Consider the following 24,990-nt stretch of genomic DNA (forward strand, 5'->3'; position numbering starts at 1 on the left):
CGCTAACGCACTGACATGCTAACACATAATAAACCGGACAGAAGAAGAATGTGGGCGTGGTTTTCTCTCCAGCTGTTCCACTCATTCATCTGTTTCTTGTGTATTTTCTTGTCTGTGAAGCTGTCAGTCACCCAAAGTGGGCGTGTCTTTGTGCTTCCTCTTAAATATCTGACGTTTGTCACATGCTTAGTTAAAAGGCATTCTGGGAAATGTAGGCAGTGAGCCAGCAGTGACAGTTAGATGATGAGTTTTTGTCCCCTCCATCTCTGCAGAGTTTTGGTCCAACATGAGTGACATCTATGAGTCGGCGGCCCACTCTCTGGGTCTGTTCTGCACCCCCTGTCTGACCAAAGTGGAGCTGCGGCTCACCTGTAAAGGTATCTTGGACCGCGATGCTCTGTCCAAGCCCAACCCCTGCATCGTCCTCAACATGCAGTCCCACGGACAGTGGATGGAGGTACGCCGAAACTGATTCAGAGGCCATGCTTATCATGTTCAACCTATTTAGAAACTGCTTTAAAACATCTTTTTGACCATTTAAAACCAGTTTCCAGTCTAAGCAGCTGATGTGGATGATCCAGGAACCGCGAGGTTGGTGGTTTGATCGCCCTAATTAATTCAGTGTCAAAGTAGCAGACAGGCTAAACTTTCAGAGAGACGGTGTGTAAAGCTTTGTCGGTCTGAAATGTGATGGTTCACATTAACTTGAAGGATCTCCACCGTCTGTGTGTGTGTGTGTGTGTGCGCGTGTATTAAAATTCGTGTTTGCAGCAAACGTAGATTAAGATTGACTCATAAGTGATGTGGACGTGGACTTACTGAGGGAGGAGAGCCTAAGTCCTGTTCAGGCCTTTGACCCGGATTCTGGAGGTCACTCCCCCGGTCTGGGCCGGAACCTGTTTCCAGCTGGGTGGACGGTGACGATGCAGGTGAAGTTCCTGTATAAGGACACTGACGGGTATCTGGACTAAATGCAGAATATATCAGTGAAGGCAGTAATTCTACATAAACACAACATATATTATAATATTATACGACAATATCTGCAATATTACGAGGTCTGCGAAAAAAATAATGTACCTTTTTAGTTTTTCAAAAACTATATGGATTTGAATCACGTGCGATTACGTCAGACAACCTTGAACCCTCATGCGCATGCGTGAGTTTTTTCACGCCTGTCGGTTACGTCATTCGCCTGTGGGCAGGCTTTGAGTGAGCACTGGTCCACCCCCCTCGTCGGAATTCCTTTGTCTGACTTCTTCCTGAGAGACTGGCGCTTTGCTTTATCAAAATTTTTTCAGAACCTGTGAGGCACATCGAAGTGGACACCATTCGAGAAATTCATCTGGTTTTCAGTGAAAATTTTAACGGCTGATGAGAGATTATGGAGTCTTACTGTCGCTTTAAGGACGTCGCGCCGCGCTCTGAGGCGCCGTCGTCAGCCTGTTTCGAGCTGAAAACCTCCAAATTTAAGCCTCTGTTGATCCAGGACGTCGTGAGAGAACAGAGAAGTTTCAGAAGAGGTCAGGATCAGCAGTTTATCCGGACATTCCACTGTTAAAGGAGATTTTGTAATGAAAGACGTGCGGACGGATTGGCGCGTCGCCACAGGAAAAACACCTCCGTGTTGATAACCATTTGTAAAAACCAGAAATTGTTTAACAGCTGGACATGTTCCAACTTGTCCTTAAGGCTTCCAACAGAGGTGTTTTTCCTGTGGCGCCGGGCCATGAGCGGCTGCCTGCCGATGCGCCAATCCGTCCGCACGTCATTCATTACAAAATCTCCTTTAACAGTGAAATGTCCGGATAAACTGCTGATCCCGAGCTCTTCTGAAACTTCTCTATTCTCTCATGACGTCCTGGGTCAACAGAGGCTTAAATTTGGAGGTTTTCAGCTCAAAACAAGCTGACGACGGCGCCTCAGAGTGCGGCGCGATGTCCCGCTCCGTGGGAAGTCCTTAAAGCGACAGTAAGACTCCATAATCTCTCATCAGCCGTTAAAATTTTCACCGAAAACCAGCTGAATTTCTCGAATGGTGTCCACTTCGATGTGCCTCACAGGTTCTGAAAAAATTTTAATTAAGCAAAGCGCCAGTCTCTCAGGAAGAAGTCAGACAAAGGAATTCCGACGAGGTGGGTGGACCACTCCTCACTCAAAGCCTGCCCACAGGCGAATGACGTAACCGACAAATGTGAAAAAACTCTCGCATGCCCACATGGGTTCAAGCTTGTCTGATGTAATCGCACGTGATTCAAATCCATATAGTTTTTGAAAAAAATAAAAAGGTCCGATACTTTTCTCACAGACCTCGTACATGTTGTTATATGATTATATTGTAATAATATGATTCTAAATCTAATCAAAGAGTCGTATATAATGTAATACGTAATTAGCTGCTCTTGGGTGGTCCTGACGGCCTCCCTGTGGATCCGGGTCCGCTGGATCAGGGACTCGTCTTCGCGCTGACTTAATGTGATGGACGTTGATGAGGAATTTAATTGGACTTTGTGTGACGCTGCAGATCGTCAGCGCGTCACATGACATTAAATCTGGCGTGGCGAGCTGCCCGTCATCTGCAGCTGCTTCTCTCCCGTGGCTCTAACTGGGAAACGTTGATTTTTATTGGTTGTGAAAAAGACCATTGTGGATTCGTCTGTTTGTGCTGTCAGTGTGTTTACAGTGTGTTTACGGTGCATTTAAAGTGTGTTTACGCTGTGTTTAAAGTGTGTTTATGGTGCGCTTATGGTGCCTTTAAAGTATGTTTACTGTGCATTTAAAGTGTGTTTACTCGTACAGTGTGTTTACAGTGTGTTTATGGTGCATTTAAAGTATGTCTACTGTGCATTTAAAGTGCATGTACAGTGCATTTAAAGTGTGTTTATGGTGCATTTAAGGTGTGTTTACGGTGCGTTTAAAGTATGTGTACTGTGCATTTAAAGTGCGTTTACAGTGTGTTTATGGTGCGTTTAAAGTATGTTTACTGTGCATTTAAAGTGCGTGTACGGTGTGTTCACAGTGTGTTTATGGTGCGTTTAAAGTATGTTTACTGTGCATTTAAAGTGCATGTACGGTGTGTTCAGTGTGTTTATGGCGCGTTTAAAGTATGTTTACTGTGCATTTAAAGTGCGTTTACGGTGTGTTTACAGTGTGTTTATGGTGCGTTTAAAGTATGTTTACTGTGCATTTAAAGTGTGTTTAAGGTGTGTTTACGGTGTGCTTATGGTGCGTTTAAAGTATGTTTACTGTGCATTTAAAGTGTGATTATGTCGGACCTTCAAAGCTGAGCTGACCTTGAAAAGGCTTGAGGTGATTGATGTCTTCAATGTAGCAGAGGTAGCTGACCCGGGACCTGGTCTTGGTTATTTGTTGGTGCACAGGTGGAGCCGTATTCATTTCCTCATTATCATCGGTTAACCCTCTGGGGTCCGAGGGCATTTTATGGACAGTTCAATCACCTGGCATAAATGTTTTATTATTGCTGTTAAAAACTCTCCCTGCATCCCACAATCAAGTTTTATGTTTCTTTTTTTCAGGACAACCTGTACTTTCAGAATACGAGGTCTGTTAGAAAAGTATCCGACCTTATTTTCAAAAACCATATGGATTTGAATCACGTGTGATTGCGTCAGACAAGCTTGAACCCTTGTGCGCATGCGTGAGTTTTTTCATGCCTGTCGGTTGCGTCATTCGCCTGTGAGCAGGCTTGGAGTGAGGTGTGGTCCACCCCTCTCGTCTATTTTTTATTGCGAATAAATGTCTGAATGATTTGGAGCTTTGCTGCATCAATTTTTTTCCAGAAACTGTGAGAGACCTCCAGGTGGACACCGTTCGAAAAATTAATATGGCTTTCAAGGACGATTTTATGGGGATTAAACAGATTAAGGGGTATTACTGCCCCTTTAAGGACGGCCCACAACTGCTGAGAGCGTGGCGCGCGCCCAGCCCCCATCGACAGGCTGACACCCCGCTGGAACAACCAGATCATTTCCAACGTGAAAGCTTTGTTGATCCGGGACCTCGTCTGACTTTCACAAAAAGGCAGAAGATGTGGACATCAGCACTTTATCGACACATTCCACCATTACAGGAGTTTTTTTCATGGAAAGAAAAGCGGAGGGATGCGCCACAGAGCCGTTCATTACGCAGGACAAAACCACCTCTGTGTTGGTCTCTCAGGACAGCTTTCAGGTGGATTTCAGACGGATTCCGGTTGCTTTCCAGTCATGTGAATATCCGATTGTGATTGTGCATGAGCTGGACATGTCCCGTGAGGCTTCATCACGGCGTTGCTTTGCGCCGAGCGGCTGCACCGCGACGCGCGGAACTCCTCCGCACGTCTGTCTTAATGTGCCGGAAAAGTGCTGATGTCCACGTCTTTTCACAATTCCTGTGCTAGTCAGATGACATACCGGATCAAGACAGCGTCCAGTTTAAAAATGAATGGCACATTTCACTGTTACAGGAGTTTTTGTCATGGAAAGAGAAGCTGCTCCACCGCGCGTCGCGGTGCAGCCGCTCGGCGCAAAGCAACGCCGTGATGAAGCCTTCCAGGACATGTTGGGGCAGGTCCAGCTCATGCACAATCACAATCGGATAATCACACGACTGAAAAGCAACCGACAGCCGTCTGAAATCCACCTTTAAGCCGTCCTGTGAGACCAACACCGAGGTGGTTTTGTGCCGCACCATGAGCGGCACAGTGGCGCGTCCCTCCGCTTCTTTTTCCATGAAAAAAAACTCCTGTAACGGTGGAATGTGTCGATGTCCACATCTTCTGATGTCCACATCTTCTGCCTTTTTGTGAAAGTCAGACGAGGTCCCGGATCAACAAAGCTTTCATGTTGGAAATGATCTGGTTGTTCCAGCAGGGTATCAGCCTGTCGATGGGGGCTGGGAGCGCGCCACGCTCTCAGCAGTTGTGGGCCATCCTTAAAGGGGCAGTAACACCCCGTAATCTGTTTAATCCCCATAAAATCGTCCCTGAAAGCCATATTAATTTTTCGAACGGTGTCCACCTGGAGGTCTCTCACAGTTTCTGGAACAAAAATTGATGCAGCAAAGCTCCAAATCATTCAGACATTTATTCGCAATAAAAAATAGACGAGAGGGGTGGACCACACCTCACTCAAAGCCTGCTCACAGGCGAATGACGCAACCGACAGGTGTGAAAAAACTCACGCATGCGCACGAGGGTTCAAGCTTGTCTGACGCAATCACACGTGATTCAAATCCATATGGTTTTTGAAAAATAATAAGGTCGGATACTTTTCTAACAGACCTCGTATATATGCTATAGTGGTGTTTTATAAGTGTAATAAAGGTTTACAATCAAAAATAAGAAAAGAAAAAATAAAGCAGAAAATAATTTTCACATGTTTATTCAAAAGACACAGCAAACTATAATAAACAACTATTTTGCTACTTTATAAAGTTAGTTTGTGGTCTTGTACAAAATAATTTATGAAATTAAGGTTCTAACACTAAACACAAATGCACATTTTGAACAATATATCCAAAATGGTCTATGCGTTTTGATTGTCTTCATGCCACATCTCAAAGCAATTTCTGTCTGCAATTACACAAAGGCTTACAACACTTTACACAACTTTTTATTTCCATAGAGTTTGAGTCTCTCTTGGAATGTGTTCCTGCACTGTAAACAGCCTCTCTTCACAGTTTGAGGCCCTGTTAACACCCCCACCTCCTTTCATTCAAATTTGTAAACGGCACTTTACAAGTGAGAGCGAGAGAGGCTTATTCAACAATATTCCCTGGCCAAGTAATGAATCATTTCTCTCAGTGAAGGCTTCACCGTGAATGCTGCTGCTCACCGGCTGCAGTCAGTCTGCCGTCACACAGCTTCCAGCACCAACACACAGGTCTGTGAGTCAGAGGCATCATGGGAGTCACACGTACAGGAGTTATTCATCAGGCGGACTGTTGGTGCATCAACTCAAACCCGCTTCACTGGGTCTGTGTGTGAGTCTGTTTTGTGGACCTTTAGTGTGGGTCTGTAGTGTTTTTCTGCTGTGTGGGTCTGTAGTTTGGGTCTGCAATGTTGGTCTTTAGTGCGAGTCTGTTGTCTCTAGTGTTGATCTGTTTTGTGGGTCTCTGGATGGGTCTGTGTTCTGGGTCTTTAGTTTGGGTCTGTATTGTGGGTGTGTAGTGTGGGTCTGTAGTGTTGATCTGCTATGTGGATCTGTAGTGTGGGTCTGTATTGTGGGTCAGTTGTGTGGGTCTTTTTTGTGGGTCTGTAGTGTTGATCTGCTTTGTGGATCTGTAGTGTGGGTCTGTATTGTTTATCTGTTGTGTGGGTTTGTTTTGTGGGTCTGTAATGTTGGTCTGCTTTGTGGATCTGAAGTGTGGGTCTGTATTGTGGGTGTGTAGTGTGGGTCTGTTCTGTGGATCTGTTGTGTGACTTTGCAGTGTGGGTTTTTCCTCTGGGTCTTTAGTGTGCGTCTGTTGTGTGGGTTTGTAGTGTGTGTCTGTTGTGTAGGTCTTTAGTATAAGTCTGTTGTGTGGGTTTGTAGTGTGTGTCTGTTGTGTAGGTCTTTAGTATAAGTCTGTTGTGTGGATGTGTAGTGTGGGTCTGTTGTGCGAGTCTGTTTTGTGGGCCTTTAGTGTGGGTCTGTTGTGTAGGTCTGTAGTGTTGGTCTGTTTTGTGGATCTATAGTGTAAGTTTGTTGTGTGCGTCTGTTGTGTGGGCCTGTAATGTGCGTCTGTTGTGTGGATCTGTAGTGTTGGTCTGTTTTGCGGGTCTGTAGTGTAAGTTTGTTGTGTGGGTCTGTTGTGTGGATGTGTAGTGTTGGTCTGTTGTGTGGACCTGTAGTGTGCATCTGTTGTGTGAGTCTTTTGTGTGGGTCTCTAGTGTTGATCTGTTCTGTGGGTCTCTGGATGGGTCTGTGGTGTGAGTCTATAGTGTGGGTCTGTATTTTTGGTCTGTAGTGTGGTCCTGTAATGTGGATTTGTAGTGTGAGTCTGTTGTAGGTCTTTCATGTGGGTCTGTAGTGTGGGTCTGTAGTGTTGGTTTGTAGTGTGAATCTGTTGTGTTGGTCAGTTTTGTGGGTGTGTTGTGCGTGTCTGTGGTGTGGGTCCTTACTGTGGGTGTGTTTTGCGTGTCTGTAGTATGGTTCTGTTGTGTGGGCCTGCTGTGTGTGTCTGTAGTGTTAGTTTGTTTTGTTGGTCTGTCGTGTGACTCTGCAATGTGGGTTTTTCCTCTTTTTTTCTGTAATTATTGTATGGCTTTTGCCTTACAATATAAAGCGCCTTGGGGCAACTGTTTGTTGTGATTTGGCGCTATATAAATAAAATTGATTTGATTTGATTTGGTTCTGTTTTGTGGGCCTTTAGTGTGTATTTGTTTTGTGGGTCTGTAGTGTTGGTCTGTTCTGTGGGGCTGTTGTCTGGGTTTGTAGTGTGAATTTGTTTTGTGGATCTATAGTGTGGGTCTGTTGTGTTGTTTGTTTTGTGGATCTATAGTGTGGGTCTGTTGTGTGGGTCTGTTGTGTTGGTTTGTTTTGTGGATCTATAGTGTGGGTCTGTTGTGTTGTTTGTTTTGTGGATCTATAGTGTGGGTCTGTTGTGTGGGTCTGTTGTGTTGGTTTGTTTTGTGGATCTATAGTGTGGGTCTGTAGTGTGATTATTTTAGGTTTTGTCAGAATAATCTGATTTTATTCCTCTCAATGGTCTGGCGTTAAACGGACTCTGCGTGTCCACGGCGGGTTGGACCCAGCCTTGCGTGCCCTCTGTACTTTAACATCAGCCTCCACATTCAAGTCCGATTGTCTGACGTTCTCAACGGACTTTTAATGTTCGCTTATTTTGAGGCTGTGAGTTTTTCTTTCAGTGAAATCAGACACGGAGCAGCACCGGTGCCCTGTGTCGGGTTCTACATGTCTCCGGCCCAGGTTCTGATTGGCAGACATGCGGTCCATTGCCACCATCTACCTGCTGAGGTCAGGTGACGTGAGTGTGTACGTGACCTTTCCTGAGGTACCCTTGTGCTCAATCATGACCAGCGAATGGCACCAAAAACACAAACATGGTCATTTGACACATTGTGTGAAAACTTTGCCTCCATGTTGGATGAATGTAGACAGAATCCGATCCACAGCGCCAAGTCCAGGTTTTGTCGCGATATCAAGCTCAGTCACTCCACGCTCGATTGACTGATGACCTCAATCAAGTCAGGATATTTTTATTGGAATTATTTCATGACTTATTGGGTAAAACATGGCGGTCTGGACCGCGGACGGGTGAGGAGCTCTGAGATCCAGAAGATCTGCAGCTCCAGGAGGAGCCAGCTGAGGACGTCTGGATATCTGATATAGCGTCCAGCTGTCTGTCTGGACATATTCCAGATAGTCCACATGGTACCTGACCTTGGACAGTCCAGGTGGAGCTAGAGGATGTGGATGAGGTCATCCTGTTTCCACGGTGACCCGGCTCCAGCAGACAGATGGACCTTCAGCGTGTTTGTGTGTCTGAGGTTTGCTGTTGTGTGCCGGGACTCACTTGGACCTGTTTTCTCTTGACCCACTTTATGTTTCTGGGTGTATTTTTAGCTGTTGGCTTTGTGGCTGAAATGCAGATGAGGTGTCGCTGAGTGTCCACGTGGAACAAAACCCCACTCTTTGTCTCGCCGCTGCTGTTTTTACTCTTTGCTGCTTTGTCCTGTCGGGTTTGACTCTTAGTCGGTCTGAATCAGTCTGAGTCATTTTGAGTCAGTTCAGTTGGACTTTTACGTGATGCAGAGTAACAATTCTGTTTGTTGTGATTTGATTGATTCAGATTATTAAGTGATGTTTTGTTTCTTGTTTTGTGCAGCAGGAGTTGAGTCCGTGAGTTTCCTGCGCTGACGTTTGATGTTCCTCAGAAATGATCAAATCTGTCTTCAGATTCTTTATTGTCTCTGAATCATTCACACGGAGGAACTCGACTGTCCTCACGTTCCATGTGAAGACAAAGTGACATTGTTATTGGCTTTCATCTGGACACGCCTCCAGCAGACATATATATATATATATATATATATATATATATATATATTATATATATATACGAGGTCTGTCCGTAAAGTATAGGTCCTTTTTATTTTTTTCAAAAACTATATGGATTTCATTCATATGTTTTTACGTCAGACATGCTTGAACCCTCGTGCGCATGCGTGAGTTTTTCCACGCCTGTCGGTGACGTCATTCGCCTGTGAGCACTCCTTGTGGGAGGAGTCGTCCAGCCCCTCGTCAGAATTCCTTTGTCTGAGAAGTTGCTGAGAGACTGGCGCTTTGTTTGATCAAAATTTTTTCTAAACCTGTGAGACACATCGAAGTGGACATGGTTCGAAAAGTTAAGCTGGTTTTCAGTGAAACTTTTAACGGCTGATGAGAGATTTTGAGGTGATACTGTCGCTTTAAGGACTTTTCACGGTGCGAGACGTCGCTCAGCGCTCTCAGGCGGCGTCATCAGCCTGTTTCAAACTTAAAACCTCCACATTTCAGGCTCTATTGATCCAGGACGTCGTGAGAGAACAGAGAAGTTTCAGAAGAAGTCGGTTTCAGCGTTTTATCCGGATATTCCACTGTTAAAGGAGATTTTTTTTAATGAAAGACGTGCGGGCGGATTGCAGCGTCGGCTCGCAGCCGTCGCGACGCTCCGCCACAGGAAAAACACCTCTGCTGGAAGCCTTAAGGACAAGTTGGAACATCTCCAGCTGATAAACAATTTCTCATATACTCACTCCACTGAAAGCCATCAAAAGCCAACTGGATTTTAACAAATGGTTATCAACACGGAGGTGTTTTTCCTGTGCCGCCGCGCCGCGTCGGCTGCGTCCCGACGCGCGGACCCGTCCGCACGTCTTTCATTAAAAAAATCTCCTTTAACAGTGGAATATCCGGATAAAATGCTGAAACCGACTTCTTCTGAAACGTCTCTGTTCTCTCACGACGTCCTGGATCAATAGAGCCTGAAATGTGGAGGTTTTAAGCTTGAAACAGGCTGATGACGCTGCCTGAGAGCGCTGAGCGACGTCTCGCACCGTGAAAAGTCCTTAAAGCGACAGAATCACCTCAAAATCTCTCATCAGCTGTTAAAATTTTCACTGAAAACCAGCTTCATTTTTCGAACCGTGTCCACTTCGATGTGTCTCACAGGTTTAGAAAAAACTTTGATCAAACAAAGCGCCAGTCTCTCAGCAAAGGAATTCCGACGAGGGGCTGGACGACTCCTCCCACAAGGAGTGCTCACAGGCGAATGATGTCACCGACAGGCGTGGAAAAACTCACGCATGCGCATGAGGGTTCAAGCATGTCTGACGTAAAAACATATGAATGAAATCCATATAGTTTTTGAAAAAAATAAAAAGGACCTATACTTTACGGACAGCCCTCGTATATATATATATAAAAACACACAATCGGAAGAAGAAGAGTCTTTATTGCCATTGTACATACATACAACAAAATTTGTTCTCTGCATTTGATCGCCCGAATTACAGTTAGACACAATCCAACCACAAGTGTGCAGCCACAGTCTGGTGCCCGGGGACCAACTGCAGATGTAGAGAGGCTGCCTTGCTCCGGGGCAGAGAAAGGAGCAGACCCTAAAAAAGCATGTTTTTGATTGTGGGAGGAACCCACACAGATACAGGGAGAGCATGCAAACTCCATACAGAAAGGACGGGAAGGGAACCCATGACCTTCTTGCTGTGAGGCACCAGTGCTCACCACTAAGCCACCATGCTGCCCAATGTCATGTGCAACCCCAATTCCAATGAAGTTGTGTAAAATGTAAATAATAGCAGAGCACAATGATTTTCAAATCCTCTTCAACCTATATTCAATTGAATACACCACAAAGACAAGATATTTAATGTTCAAACTGATAAACTGTTTGGAAAATGAGGACTCTAATTGTGAGTGTCATTGGGTATAAAAAGAGCATCCCCAAAAGTCTCAGTCATTCACAAGCAGAGATGGGGTGAGGATCATCACTTTGTGAACAACTGCATGAAACAATGTTTCTCAACATTCAGTTGCAAGGAATTTAAAGATTCCATCATCTACAGTCCATAAAATAATCAGAAGATTCAGAGAATCTGGAGAACTTTTTATACGTAAGCAGCAAGGCTGAAAACCAACATTGAATGCCCGTGACCTTCGATCCCTCAGGCAGCACTGCATTAAAAACCGACATCATTGTGTAAAGGATCTTACCGCGTGGGCTCAGGAACACTTCATAAAACCATTGTCAGTTAACACAGTTCGTCGCTACATCTACAAGTGCAAGTTAAAACTCTACCATGCAAAGCGAAAGCCAAACAACAACATCCAGAAACACTGCCGCCTTCTCTGGGCCCGAGCTCATTTGAAATGGACAGCCGCAAAGTGGAAAGTGTGTTGTGGTCTGATGAGTCCAGATTTCAAATTGTTTTTGGAAATCATGGACGTCGTGTCCTCTGGACAAAAGAGGAAAAAGACCATCCAGATTGTTACCAGCACAAAGTTCAAAAGCCAGCATCTGTGATGGTATGGGGGTGTGTTAGTGCCCATGGCATGGACAACTTACACATCTGTGATGGCACCATCAATGCTGAAAGGTACATCCAGGTTTTGAAGCAACACCTGCTGCCATCCAAGCAACGTCTTTTTCAGGGACGTCCCCGCTTATTTCAGCAAGACAGTGCCAAGTCACATTCTGCACATGTTACAACAGCGTGGCTTCGTAGACAGCCTCATGTCTGCATGTCTGCATTCTGCAGGATTTTCCATACGGTGCTGTCGGACTTCCTGTATGATGCCACAGGACTTCCCGTACGGCGCTGCACGAGTTCTTGCTCAGTGCCGCACAACTTTCCGCTCAGCGCTGCTCAATCTGGGTTGATGATTTAATTTTAATCACAATCCAGAATGATACAGCTGCTGCAAAGAAAGAAAACAAAATAACATGCGGTCGGCGTGATGACGAGAATCAGGATGGAGCAGCAGTTCATTAACAAGACGTTTATAGAAACAAGGATGTTTTTCTGTCAGCTTGAATGTCAGAAACACGCATCACACCAGGAGGTTTGTAACTTTTGATTTGTCACACTGAAAGTAAATAAAACAGGAAAATGACTCAGAATTACAGCAGGATTTTAAACGACCAAAGGTATTTGGACAGTTAGTTTCCTGTCTGTTGCTGTTGACTGTCAATGTGATGCACAAACAGTGAAACTAAACTTCATTAAAGTGAGAAAACAAACAAGACAGGTGCTTGTAAAAAACAAAACAAAAAAAAGTGTTGAGGTGTTTGTCTTCACCCGGGACAGAATACAAATGGCCAAATCAAGAACACCCTGCAGGAATTCAAGAGAACTTCAAAGATTCAACAAATTCATGTCTGCAGCAAAAATAGTGACACTGTGTGAGCAGGTGGTTAACATGCAGCACATACACCACTGAGGCGGAACAAGGAGCCTGAAGTGGAACCAGGAGCCTGCAGTTGGATCCTGAGGTTTGAGCTATGATGCTGCTACAAGACAAACGGCTGCTGCACCATCACTGGGATGAGATTCAGCATGTATTTGAGCTTCCTGTGAGACATCAGTGTGGTCACATGGTCGGCGTGCACGCTGTTCAGTGATGGTCTGCTGACTGTATTGTTTGTGAACGAGCCTTTTTAAAAAAAAATCAGAACAGGTACATGCACCTGAGAAACAGTTTGGCTAAATATCAAAGCAGACTGAATGTCTGTGAAACATCCTGTGAGCAGATGAGACAAAAGGTTCATTTACACCAGAATGAACTTTGGAATGAATTGGGTTTGTGTTCAAGATGGTGCCGTTCATCTCTAGTTTGTCAACTAGTGCAGATAACATTTTGATTATTGGTGACTTTAACATTCATATAAATAAGCCCTCTGATCCCCTTAGCAAATCATTTATGCAAATTGTGGATGCTTTAGGATTCCAGCAATGCACTCAGGACCCGACACACATTAGTGGAAATACCCTGGATCTGGTTCTTGCACGTGGGTTTGCTGTCACAAATATTGACATTTTGCCTCTCACATCTATAGTCTCTGACCATTCACTTATCAGGTTTACATTTACGCTGCCACGTTTAGTGGAACAACGTTGTCTACTACTGCAGCATCGTATTAAACCCTCAACTATGACTGAACTTGAGGCCAGACTACCTGATATTTTAGCTTTGAATCTGGAGAATGCTAAATCAGTGGACAGCCTCGCGGATAGTCTAAATTTAACACTTAAAACTACACGTGATAAGATTACACCTCCTCTTTTAAGGTCACGCCCTCCTTAGGCTGAGCATATCTCAGCATGCCTCGGCCCAGCCATTAAAACCTGCTATGGAGGTGGGCGCTACCATTGAGGTGTTACCTAGATTGACAGAATTTAATAGTATTTCATTGGGCGTGCTGACGAAACTTGTGGCGTCTACAAAAAGCACAACCTGTTTATTTGATCCCATACCAACAAAATTGTTTAAGGACCTGTGGCCCACTCTTAGGCCGACTGTGCTGGAAATTATTAATCTGTCATTAACCTCTGGATCTGTTCCGAAATGTTTTAAATCAGTAGTGATTAAACCATTACTTAAGAAATCTAATCTTGACCCTAGTGTGTTGAAAAATTACAGGCCGATATCAAATCTATCATTCTGTTCCAAAATTTTAGAAAAGGTGGTTTCACGGCAGCTCATAGACCACCTTACTGAGAATGATCTTTTTGAGCCGCTGCAGTCTGCTTTTAGGAAATATCGCTCCACAGAGACAGCGCTCACTAAAGTTGTGAATGATCTTCTGCGAGCAATGGACTCAGACGCCACTACGGTTTTGGTGTTGTTAGATCTCAGTGCTGCGTTTGATACCGTGGATCATCATATTTTGCTCAATAGGTTGGAGAATTTTTTGGGGATTACTGGAAGTGCCCTTGCCTGGTTGACGTCATATCTGTCCAGTCGTTCTCAATGTGTCTTGTATAATGGCACTACCTTTGACCTTGCTGACATGAGATTTGGGGTTCCACAGGGATCTGTTTTAGGCCCCTTGCTTTTCTCCCTGTATGTCGCACCCCTTGGGTGTATACTGCAGAGTTTTGGGATTGCCTTTCATTGTTATGCTGATGATACTCAGTTGTACATGCCGATAACTGCGGGAAATCTCACTCCCATAAAATCCCTGGATGACTGTCTTCTATCAGTGAGAAGTTGGATGTCAAGTAACTTCCTACTTTTAAACTTTGATAAGACTGAAATGATGGTTCTTGGTCCAGTGAGACATCGGCATCAGTTTGACCAGCTGATGCTCAGCCTGGGTTCCTGTGTCATACATCATACGGACAAAATGAGGAACCTTGGGGTAATTTTTGATCCCACGTTGTCTTTTGACCTCCACATCAGGGATGTTACTAGGACTGCTTTTTTCCATCTGAGAAATATAGCGAGGATCCGCCCCATCCTGTCTATGGCTGATGCTGAGACCCTGATTCATGCTTTTGTTTCTTCTAGACTAGATTATTGTAATGTTCTATTTTCAGGGTTACCACAGTCCAGCATTAGGGGTCTTCAGCTGGTTCAGAACGCTGCTGCCAGACTTCTGACACATAGCAGAAGGTCTGAACATATCACACCCATTTTGGCATCTTTGCACTGGCTCCCTGTCTCTGTGAGAGCAGATTTTAAGGTTTTGCTATTGACTTATAAGGTTGTTCATGGACTGGTGCCGTCTTATCTGGCTGATCTGGTGGAAGTCTACGTGCCGGCCCGGGCTTTGCGGTGGCAGGATGCGGGACTTCTCTGTGTTCCCAGGGTGAAGAAGAAGCAGCAGGTCAAAGAGCGTTTTCATATCGTGCACCCACCCTGTGGAACAGTCTTCCTGTGACTGTGAGGCAGTCTGAGTTTGGACATTTTTAAGTCAAGACTCAAAACCTATTTTTATTCTCTTTCTTATGGATAGTTTTTATTTTTATTTGTTTTATTCTTTTACTTCTGTTTTTATTTATGTATTTGAATTTTTTATTCATTTTTAATTATTTATTCAATTTTATGTTGACTTGTTTTATGTAAGGCGCCTTGAGACGGCTTTTGCTGTGATTTGGCGCATTATAAGCTAATTAAATTAAATTAATGATGGAAAGAGAAAAGTCGTCCCACCTCCTCTTGGAAATGTGGAGGAGGTTGTGTTCGAGTGTGGCCTCTGCCAACTCTCTATGATGTCACTGATGACAAAAACAGCAGATTGACATCTGAAGTTTGTGGTTCTGAGGCAGCGAATCATCACAGAAACGCTCTGAACACTGAGCCATAACACACCGCCGGAGCTTCAGCAGGAAGCTTCATCACCGCCACCTTTCTGATTTTTGTTCTTTCCTGCGGTTTCGCATTAACTTTAAGGAGCCAATTAAAGTGTTTGCAAACAAAACGTCTCGCTGAGTTCCAGCTCGCTCACCATCTGCCCGTTAAAACAGACGAGTCCAGCAAAGCAGCTTCACGCTCTCAACCAGTTTTTTCTCACCATCTCGATGACGCCTTATTGTCTCTGACTGACGATGTCATACACGTGCACTGAAGGCTTTACCGACGCCCAGAGTACTTTACAGTAACGCCTCACATTCACACACTGTCGTCACGTGAGATGATCAACTGCTCACCAACACCATGTCACCATCAAAGACCTTGCTCAAAAGCACTTTGGTGAGTCACCTGTCTGATGGGAATCAAACTGAGGATCCTCTGGTCACATGCCGGTCCCTCTGACTTCCAGCCCCTCCCCTTGTCAAGCTGCACATCATGTACCAACGGTCCAGTACGGTTCGATACCTCTGCGATAAGACCAGACTCCTAATCGACTGTTTGGTCCAGATGGGTGGGTTCTTGGTTTTCGGTGGGAGTGTGCATACCGAGTCCAGGTCTACTTACTGCAGGTGGGAGGATCCCTAAGTTGACCTCAATGTTCTGAGTTTCTTATTGGTGGATCTCCATGTTACATAAGCATGAGTGGGGCCTGACATCATCTTTACTTAATTATGAGTATTAATGCTGTTTCTGTAGGTGGCGCTCTTGCCCTCACTGGTTCACTGTGGTGTGTTTTGCTGCAGGTTGACCGCACGGAGGTGATGCAGAGCTGCGTAAACCCCTCCTACTCCAAGGTTTTCACGCTGGACTTTTATTTTGAAGAGGTGCAGCGGCTTCGCTTTGAGCTCTATGACATCAACAGCAGCCACAACGGGCTGAAGGAGGCCAACTTCTTGGGTTCTGTGGAGTGCACGTTGGGACAGGTGGGTTCAAATTTCTCTAAGAGCAAGGCACTACAGCTTGTTCAACTTGTTCAACTCCCAGCAGGGTTTAGAATGATTTCACAGGCTGAAGGTGAGTTTGAGTCAAAATTAATCTAAAAAACACCATATGAATCTGGTGATCAGAAACAGGAAGAATGAAGCACCAGAAATCTTCCTGGAGACAGATTTGTAAAAACCTCAGGAACAGGTCGTACTTCTGCTTTAATCTCAGGATTACTTTGGACTAAAACCTTTTTCATTGTTGGATTTATCAACAAACACGGCCGTCAAACTTCAAAAGTGTCATGACTATTGTATGGCTGGGGGGGCCTGGCTGCCTTTTGTTTCTGTCTTCTGTCCTGTCTTTTGTTTTTCCTTCCAGGTGGCTTGCGTTTAGGACTGAGTGGCTGTGTGGCTGAGTTACCAGGACCTCACCCTGATCACCTGAGGCTGATCATTTTGTGCCGTCTGCCGTAGCCGCTGTTCCACTCCTCCCGGTTGGCTTCTGGGGTATAGTCATGGTTGGTGACGCTGGACGTGCTTCCAGTTTCCACTGCGCCGAGGGGGTGGGGTTGGGGTTGTTTTGTTTGTATGTTTTTTTTCTTTCCTTTTGTTTTCCCCCCAGTTTCCGCCCTCAGGGTGTGACTGTGGTGTCCTCTGGGGGGGAAAGGGCTGTGGGTCCATCTAGCCGTGGACGGCCGGGGCTGGGTCCGTTGGTCATGAGGGGAGGCGTCTCCTGGGGTTGATGGAACGGTCCTCTGGGAGGCGCTGGGAGTCCCCGTGGGTGACGTTGGATCCCAGAGGGACCTCGGCTGTGGTTATTACTCCTGGAGCTGGCGGGATGTCCTCTGGGGGGTGTTGGTCCCTACATGTCATCGGGGGGGGGGGGGGGGGGTGTTAGCGTTTTTATTTGTAAACTTAAGTTTGGATTGTTTTTCTTTTCTCCTCTTCCCGGGGTTTGATGGGACAGTCCTCTGGGGAGGGGGGGGGGGGGGGGGTTTGGTTGTTGTGTTTGTCTTTTTTGTTTTATGACTAATCAGACTTTGAACATGGTTGGACAAAGGCTGACCGCACAGGTTCAAGAACTCCTGGCCACACCTGTGCTAATTGACTGACAGAAACAAAGGCAAAGATGCAGCCAGAGGAGAAGACATCAACCGTTCTGTTAGATAAAGATTCTGTTGGAAGATGAATGCGGATACGGTTTCCAGCCATGGTCCCTGGAGGGGGGTGTTTCTCCTGGGCCAGGTTTGTGTGGTCGCCGGGAGGCGTCCCGTGAGGGTGGGGTACTGTTGCATTGCTGGGGGGGCCTGGCTGCCTTTTGTTTCTGTCTTCTGTCCTGTCTTTTGTTTTTCCTTCCAGGTGGCTTGCGTTTAGGACTGAGTGGCTGTGTGGCTGAGTTACCAGGACCTCACCCTGATCACCTGAGGCTGATCATGTGCAGCTCGTCAGGACTCACACCTGTGGTGCATCTACACGGATTGGAGTATGGTGGCATTTAAGTCTGGAGTACACAGTGTGTATTTGCCAGAAACTCGACCTTGTGACCAGACGGGTGAGATCGTCGTCTCGAGAGCCATCTCATCATCAGTGGATGCAGAGAACGTCCAGGTTTGATGCATGGTCTGTGAAAGAGGAGGGGGTGAGGTCTCACGCTCGTCAGCACACTTCCTGAGGTACGTTAGGTTTTGTGACTAACATTATTACAGTCAGTAAATGTGGTGTCCCTCACACCTTATTATATTGAGCTGTTATGTTAGTCGTTTAATCAGCTTCCACTGCAGTTGAGTTATGTGAACAGGGTGTTCCATGCCTGCAGGGAGGGAAGCTGATTAGTGATTAAGCCAGGAAGTGTTTGCTGTTTATGTACACCTTTGAGTGGTCTCTCTGTGTGTGGAGTGTGGACTCACATGATGATTTCTTCTTTCACAGACTCGGTTTGTCGCGGCCACCTGGGGGGTCCTTGGGTCCGAACAGTTTCTGGCTCCGGACCGTTAGTGCTGCTGGGAGCACACCGCAATTCCACCACGCCAGACCGCGCACTCATTTGTTGTTTTTGTCACATCACTGTTATGTAATTAAATTTCGTTATCCTTTGTACTGTGCTTTGTATATTTTATACTGGGTCCTTCAAACGCTGGTCGGTTCTCCGGGTTGCGTCCGACACATAACAATGACAACCTTTTTAGAACGAGAGGACCGCCCTCGTAGAGCGCAAACCTCTGCCAACACAAGTTTCCAATTCCACAGATTTTTACCTTGGAAAAAATGTTTGAGGTCACAGTCCTCTTAGAAGAACGTTTCAGCTTGTTGACAGTCGGGCTGCACAACATGGCCAAATTAACTGAACCTTCAGGTCTTTTTAAGAAAATCCTCCTCTACACAACTCCATCAGGAAGTTGGATTTTATATTTTAATTAAATTAATATCAAGTTGTAAAGATTTGCTCTCAGTTTGAGTTCAAGGAAGGTCATTTTAAATTTTGTTTTTTATATTTGAAATGGCATCAACAAATTCAAATGTGTGAAATATCAAGTGTTCCAATACTTTTGAAAGTAATTGAGAAACATTCGGGCAGCATCTTACAACTCAAATAAGCAAACAGAGCATGAGTCATGAATATAAAATCACTGGAGAAACACCTATATATAAGGTAACCCAAATTAAAGGAGGCATGCTGCTTTTAACAACCTGGACCTCATTTCCGGCAAAAAAATAAAATAATATAACTTTGGTGTCAGTAGGAGTCCGTGGTTTAGATGATGTGTTCAGGTTCAAATCTGTCTCAAAGATTTTTCTTCTTCTACTAAAGTCAATTAGAACTTTTAGAACTTAGTACAGGAGGGACCTAGAAGTCAATATGAAGTCAATATTTAGGGGAGGTGATGGTCTAGTGGTTAAGGTGTTGGGCTTGAGTCCAGAAGATCATGGGTTCAAATCCCCACCTGACTGGAAATCACTAAGGGTCCTTGGCAAGGCCTTTAATCCCCTATTGCTCCCGGTGTGTAGTGAGCGCCTTGTATGGCAGCACCCTGACATCGGGGTGAATCAATCAAATCAATTTTATTATATGGCGCCAAATCACAACAAACAGTTGCCCCAAGGCGCCTTATATTGTAAGGCAAGGCCATACAATAATTACAGAAAACACCCCAACGGTCAAAACGACCCCCTGTGAGCAAGCACTTGGCAACAGTGGGAAGGAAAAACTCCCTTTTAACAGGAAGAAACCTCCAGCAGAACCAGGCTCAGGGAGGGGCAGTCTTCTGCTGGGACTGGTTGGGACTGAGGGAGAGAACCAGGAAAAAGACATGCTGTGGAGGGGAGCAGAGATCAATCACTAATGATTAAATGCAGAGTGGTGCATACAGAGCAAAAAGAGAAAGAAACACTCAGTGCATCATGGGAACCCCCCAATAGTCTAAGTCTATAGCAGCATAACTAAGGGGTGGTTCAGGGTCACCTGATCCAGCCCTAACTATAAGCTTTAGCAAAAAGGAAAGTTTTAAGCCTAATCTTAAAAGTAGAGAGGGTGTCTGTCTCCCTGATCCGAATTGGGAGCTGGTTCCACAGGAGAGGAGCCTGAAAGCTGAAGGCTCTGCCTCCCATTCTACTCTTACAAACCCTAGGAACTACAAGTAAGCCTGCAGTCTGAGAGCGAAGCGCTCTATTGGGGTGATATGGTACTATGAGGTCCCTAAGATAAGATGGGACCTGATTATTCACAACCTTATACGTAAGAAGAAGAATTTTAAATTCTATTCTAGAATTAACAGGAAGCCAATGAAGAGAGGCCAATATGGGTGAGATATGCTCTCTCCTTCTAGTCCCTGTCAGTACTCTAGCTGCAGCATTTTGAATTAACTGAAGGCTTTTCAGGGAACTTTTAGGACAACCTGATAATAATGAATTACAATAGTCCAGCCTAGAGGAAATAAATGCATGAATTAGTTTTTCAGCATCACTCTGAGACCTAATTTTAGAGATATTGCGCAAATGCAAAAAAACAGTCCTACATATTTGTTTAATATGCGCATTGAATGACATATCCTGATCAAAAATGACCATATCCTCTGCAGATGATCAGTTAGCTGTTTTACAACTACCCTTTCAAGAATTTTTGAGAGAAAAGGAAGGTTGGAGATTGGCCTATAATTAGCTAAGATAGCTGGGTCAAGTGATGGCTTTTTAAGTAATGGTTTAATTACTGCCACCTTAAAGCCTGTGGTACATAGCCAACTAATAAAGATAGATTGATCATATTTAAGATCGAAGCATCAATTAATGGTAGGGCTTCCTGAGCACGCCCTGGTAGGAATGGGGGTCTAATAGACATGTTGATGGTTTTGGAGGGCAGTAAAGTAATGAAAATAACTCAGACAGAACAATCGCAGAGAAAGGGTCTAACCAAATACCGGCATCACTGAAGCAGCCAAAGATAACGATACGTCTTTGGGATGGTTATGAGTAATTTTTTCTCTAATAGTTAAATTTTATTAGCAAAGAAAGTCATGAAGTCATTACTAGTTAAAGTTAAGGCATACTCGGCTCAATAGAGCTCTGACTCTTTGTCAGCCTGGCTACAATGCTGAAAAGAAACCTGGGGTTGTTTATTTTCTTCAATTAGTGAGAGTAGTAAGATGTCCTAGCTTTACGGAGGGCTTTTTTATAGAGCAACAGACTCTTTTTCCAGGCTAAGTGAAGATCTTCTAAATTAGTGAGACGCCATTTCCTCTCCAACTTACGGGTTATCTGCTTTAAGCTGCGAGTTTGTGAGTTATACCACGGAGTCAGGCACTTCTGATTTAAAGCTCTCTTTTTCAGAGGAGCTACAGCATCCAAAGTTGTCTTCAATGAGGATGTAAAACTATTGACGAGATACTCTATCTCACTTACAGAGTTTAGGTAGCTACTCTGCACGGTGTGGTATATGGCATTAGAGAACATAAAGAAGGAATCATATCCTTAAACCTAGTTACAGCACTTTTGAAAGACTTCTGTGTAATGAAACTTATTCCCCACTGCTGGTAGTCCATCAGAGTAAATGTAAATGTTATTAAAGAAATGATCAGACAGAGGGAGTTTTCAGGGAATACTGTTAAGTCTTCATTTCCATACCATAAGTCAGACCAAGATCTAAGATATGATTAAAGTGGTGGGTGGACTCATTTACTTTTTGAGCAAAGCCAATTGAGTCTAATAATAGATTAAATGCAGTGTTGAGGCTGTCATTCTCAGCATCTGTGTGGATGTTAAAATCGCCCACTATAATTATCTGAGCTAAGCACTAAGTCAGACAAAAGGTCCGAAAATTCACAGAGAAACTCACAGTAACGACCAGGTGGACGATAGATAACAACAAATAAAACTGGTTTTTGGGACTTCCAGTTTGGATGGACAAGACTAAGAGTCAAGCTTTCAAATGAATTAAAGCTCTGTCTGGGTTTTTGATTAATTAATAATCTGGAATGGAAGATTGCTGCTAATCCTCTGCCTCGGCCCGTGCTACGAGCATTCTGGCAGTTAGTGTGACTCGGGGGTGTTGACTCATTTAAACTAACATATTCATCCTGCTGTAACCAGGTTTCTGTAAGGCAGAATAAATCAATATGTTGATCAATTATTATATCATTTACTAACAGGGACTTAGAAGAGAGAGATCTAATGTTAATAGACCACATTTAACTGTTTTAGTCTGTGGTGCAGTTGAAGGTGCTATATTATTTTTTCTTTTTGAATTTTTATGCTTAAATAGATTTTTACTGGTTATTGGTGGTCTGGGAGCAGGCACCGTCTCTACGGGGATGGGGTAATGAGGGGATGGCAGGGGGAGAGAAGCTGCAGAGAGGTGTGTAAGACTACAACTCTGCTTCCTGGTCCCAACCCTGGATAGTCCCGGTTTGGAGGATTTAAGAAAATTGGCCAGATTTCTAGAAATGAGAGCTGCTCCATCCAAAGTGGGATGGATGCTGTCTCTCCTAACAAGACCAGGTTTTCCCCAGAAGCTTTGCCAATTATCTATGAAGCCCACCTCATTTTTTGGACACCACTCAGACAGCCAGCAATTCAAGGAGAAACATGCGGCTAAACATGTCACTCCCGGTCCAATTGGGGAGGGGCTCAGAGAAAACTACAGAGTCCGACATTGTTTTTGCAAAGTTACACACCTAGTGACCTCCGATTGGCGTAACCGGGTCATTACTGCCGACGTGAATTACAATCTTACCAAATTTACGCTTAGCCTTAGCCAGCAGTTTCAAATTTCCTTCAATGTCGCCTGCTCTAGCCCCCGGAAGACAATTGACTATGGTTGCTGGTGTCGCTAACTTCACATTTCTCAAAACAGAGTCACCAATAACCAGAGTTTGATCCTCGGTGGGTGTGTCCGCAGAGTGGGGGAAAAACGGTTAGAAATGTGAACGGGTTGCCGTGTACATGGGGCTTCTGTTTAGAACTACGCTTCCTCCTCACAGTCACCCAGTCGGCCTGCTTTCCCGGCTGCTCGGGATCTGCTGGAAGGGAACTAACGGCGGCCTAAGCTACCTTGGTCCGTACCGACTACAGGGGCCTGGCTAGCTGTAGGATTTTCCACGGTGCGGAGCCGAGTCTCCAATTCGCCCAGCCTGGCCTCCAAAAGCTACGAATAAGCTACACTTTTTACAAGTACCATTACTGCTAAAGAGGCCGAGGAATAACTAACATTCACACCCAGAGCAGAAAAGTGCAGGAGACACAGGAGAAGCCGCCATGCTAAATCGGCTAAGAGCTAGTAGCTGCACTAAGCTAGCGGATTCCTAAAAACACACAAAGTGAATAATGTGTATATAATTTAGAGGTGATTCAGCAGAGGGAGTGCTTTAGGTTAAGGCACGTGAAGTTACACTGTGAAACAAATCGTTATCTAGTTAACTAGATCAATCTAACTGCACAGATTAAACAGCTAACAGATACAGCAAAACACAGCTGTGCTCCACAACAGGAAGTGATACAATACCGCAGTGACAGCCAACCACCAGTAGAGGCAAGCAAGTGAATGTGAGGCATAATTGTAAAGCGCTTTGAGCGTCTGATGCAGATGGAAAAGCGCTATATAAATGCAGTCCATTTACCCTTTAATATGCATCACTGATTTCACAATGACTCTTTTCAACCAGACTTGCGGTGCCGTGACATGTCAATCATCTGGGTGGCACCTGGGGTGTCAATCAGATTTCAGGGAAGTCCAGGGCCACCCAGCTCCACCCATGCCAGGGACTGATCAACATTTGACATTTCCTGTTTCACTGTGGACTCAAAATTTGGCACTTCTTATTTCAGTGTGAACTTGCCACTGAATTCCTGTGAGATTCCACGAGATCTTGTGTATTGGGAATCCAGGAAGTGTTGAGCCAGGGAATGATCAACATTTAACATTTCCTGTTTCACTGTGGACTCAAAATTTGGCAGTTCCTGTTTGGGACTCAGTGTACCATAAGCATGCTTTTTGCTGCTGTGTGGAGCTTCGCTTGTATAATGTAAAATACATTAAATGGAGTTTTCAAAGATAAATTTAAATGGCCACAAGATCTGTAATCTGGATCAAACTTTGCCAGTCGGTAAAGGATACCATCCTACATGACGCTGTCAAATATGAAAAATTTTAATCAAAATTTGTTCATGCAGCAGCTCCGAGTTGAAAAACAGTTGTTGTCGTGTCTGTGTCTCACAGCCCAGTGATGACAGCACACCGGCAGTGAGCATTACAGAGACATTTTACACTTTTCTGTAAAACTCTGTGTCCGTCTGTGAGTGTCCTCGCTATGGTTAAACTAAAACCGCTAAAGACCCATGACACCTAACAAATGCTAATGCCCCCCCCCCCCCCCCCCCCCAAATGTGCCTAAAGTCACTTTGTGAGGACGACATGACGTAAAAGAGGTTGATTAAACCTTCTGGCCCGGTCAAATGCCACTTTACATCAGTGAACTCTTGCAGCCGTATGTGACAAGCAGGCCTCTGAGGTCCTCAGACCAGACCCTGTTGGTTGGACCAAGGTCAAGGTTGAAGACCAAAGGAGACTGTGCATTTGAGGTTGTGGCTCCCAATTGTGGAATGTACTGCCACAACACCTACTTTTTCTGGACTCTGTTGGAAGTTTTAAGGAGAAGCTCAAGACCTGTTTGTACAGGCTTTTAACTAGTTTTGTGTTATTGCTGTTTTTAGTTTCTGCATTTTTTTATTTCTGTGTTCCAGCTTCAGAAAGTAAAAGTCCTGCCACATAGTTGTTCCATCTTCCTAATAAACCAGCTGTTTGTATTTAGTTCAGCTCTTCAGGCAGGTGGATGAGCTAATTATTGTGATCACCTGTTTTACAACCCCTGGCAAAAATTATGGAATCACCGGCCTCAGAGGATGTTCATTCAGTTGTTTAATTTTGTAGAAAAAAAGCAGATCACAGACATGACACAAAACTAAAGTCATTTCAAATGGCAACTTTCTGGCTTTAAGAAACACTATAAGAAATCAGGAAAAAATAATTGTGGCAGTCAGTAACGGTTACTTTTTTAGACCAAACAGAGAAAAAAAAATATGGAATCACTCAATTCTGAGGAAAAAATTATGGAATCATAAAAAAGAAAAGAATGCTCCAACACATCACTAGTATTTTGTTGCACCACCTCTGGCTTTTCTAACAGCTTGCAGTCTCTGAGGCATGGACTTAATGAGTG

At 44.5% G+C, this 24,990-nt stretch overlaps 1 protein-coding gene across 1 annotated transcript in view; it reads left to right on the forward strand.

The window, feature by feature from the left end:
* Positions 1 to 275: 275 nt before the first annotated feature.
* cpne4a (copine IVa) overlaps positions 276 to 24,990 on the forward strand; it is a 160,635-nt gene continuing 135,920 nt past the window's right edge. Inside the window, exons 1-2 of the mRNA XM_034173721.1 lie at positions 276 to 457; positions 16,103 to 16,282. Coding sequence (XP_034029612.1) covers positions 287 to 457; positions 16,103 to 16,282 — 351 coding nt within the window. The 5' untranslated portion in view covers positions 276 to 286. The remainder of the gene's footprint in view (positions 458 to 16,102; positions 16,283 to 24,990) is intronic.

The sequence above is a fragment of the Thalassophryne amazonica genome, chromosome 7 (assembly GCF_902500255.1).
Source record: "Thalassophryne amazonica chromosome 7, fThaAma1.1, whole genome shotgun sequence".
In the NCBI taxonomy this organism is placed as follows: Eukaryota; Metazoa; Chordata; class Actinopteri; order Batrachoidiformes; family Batrachoididae; genus Thalassophryne; species Thalassophryne amazonica.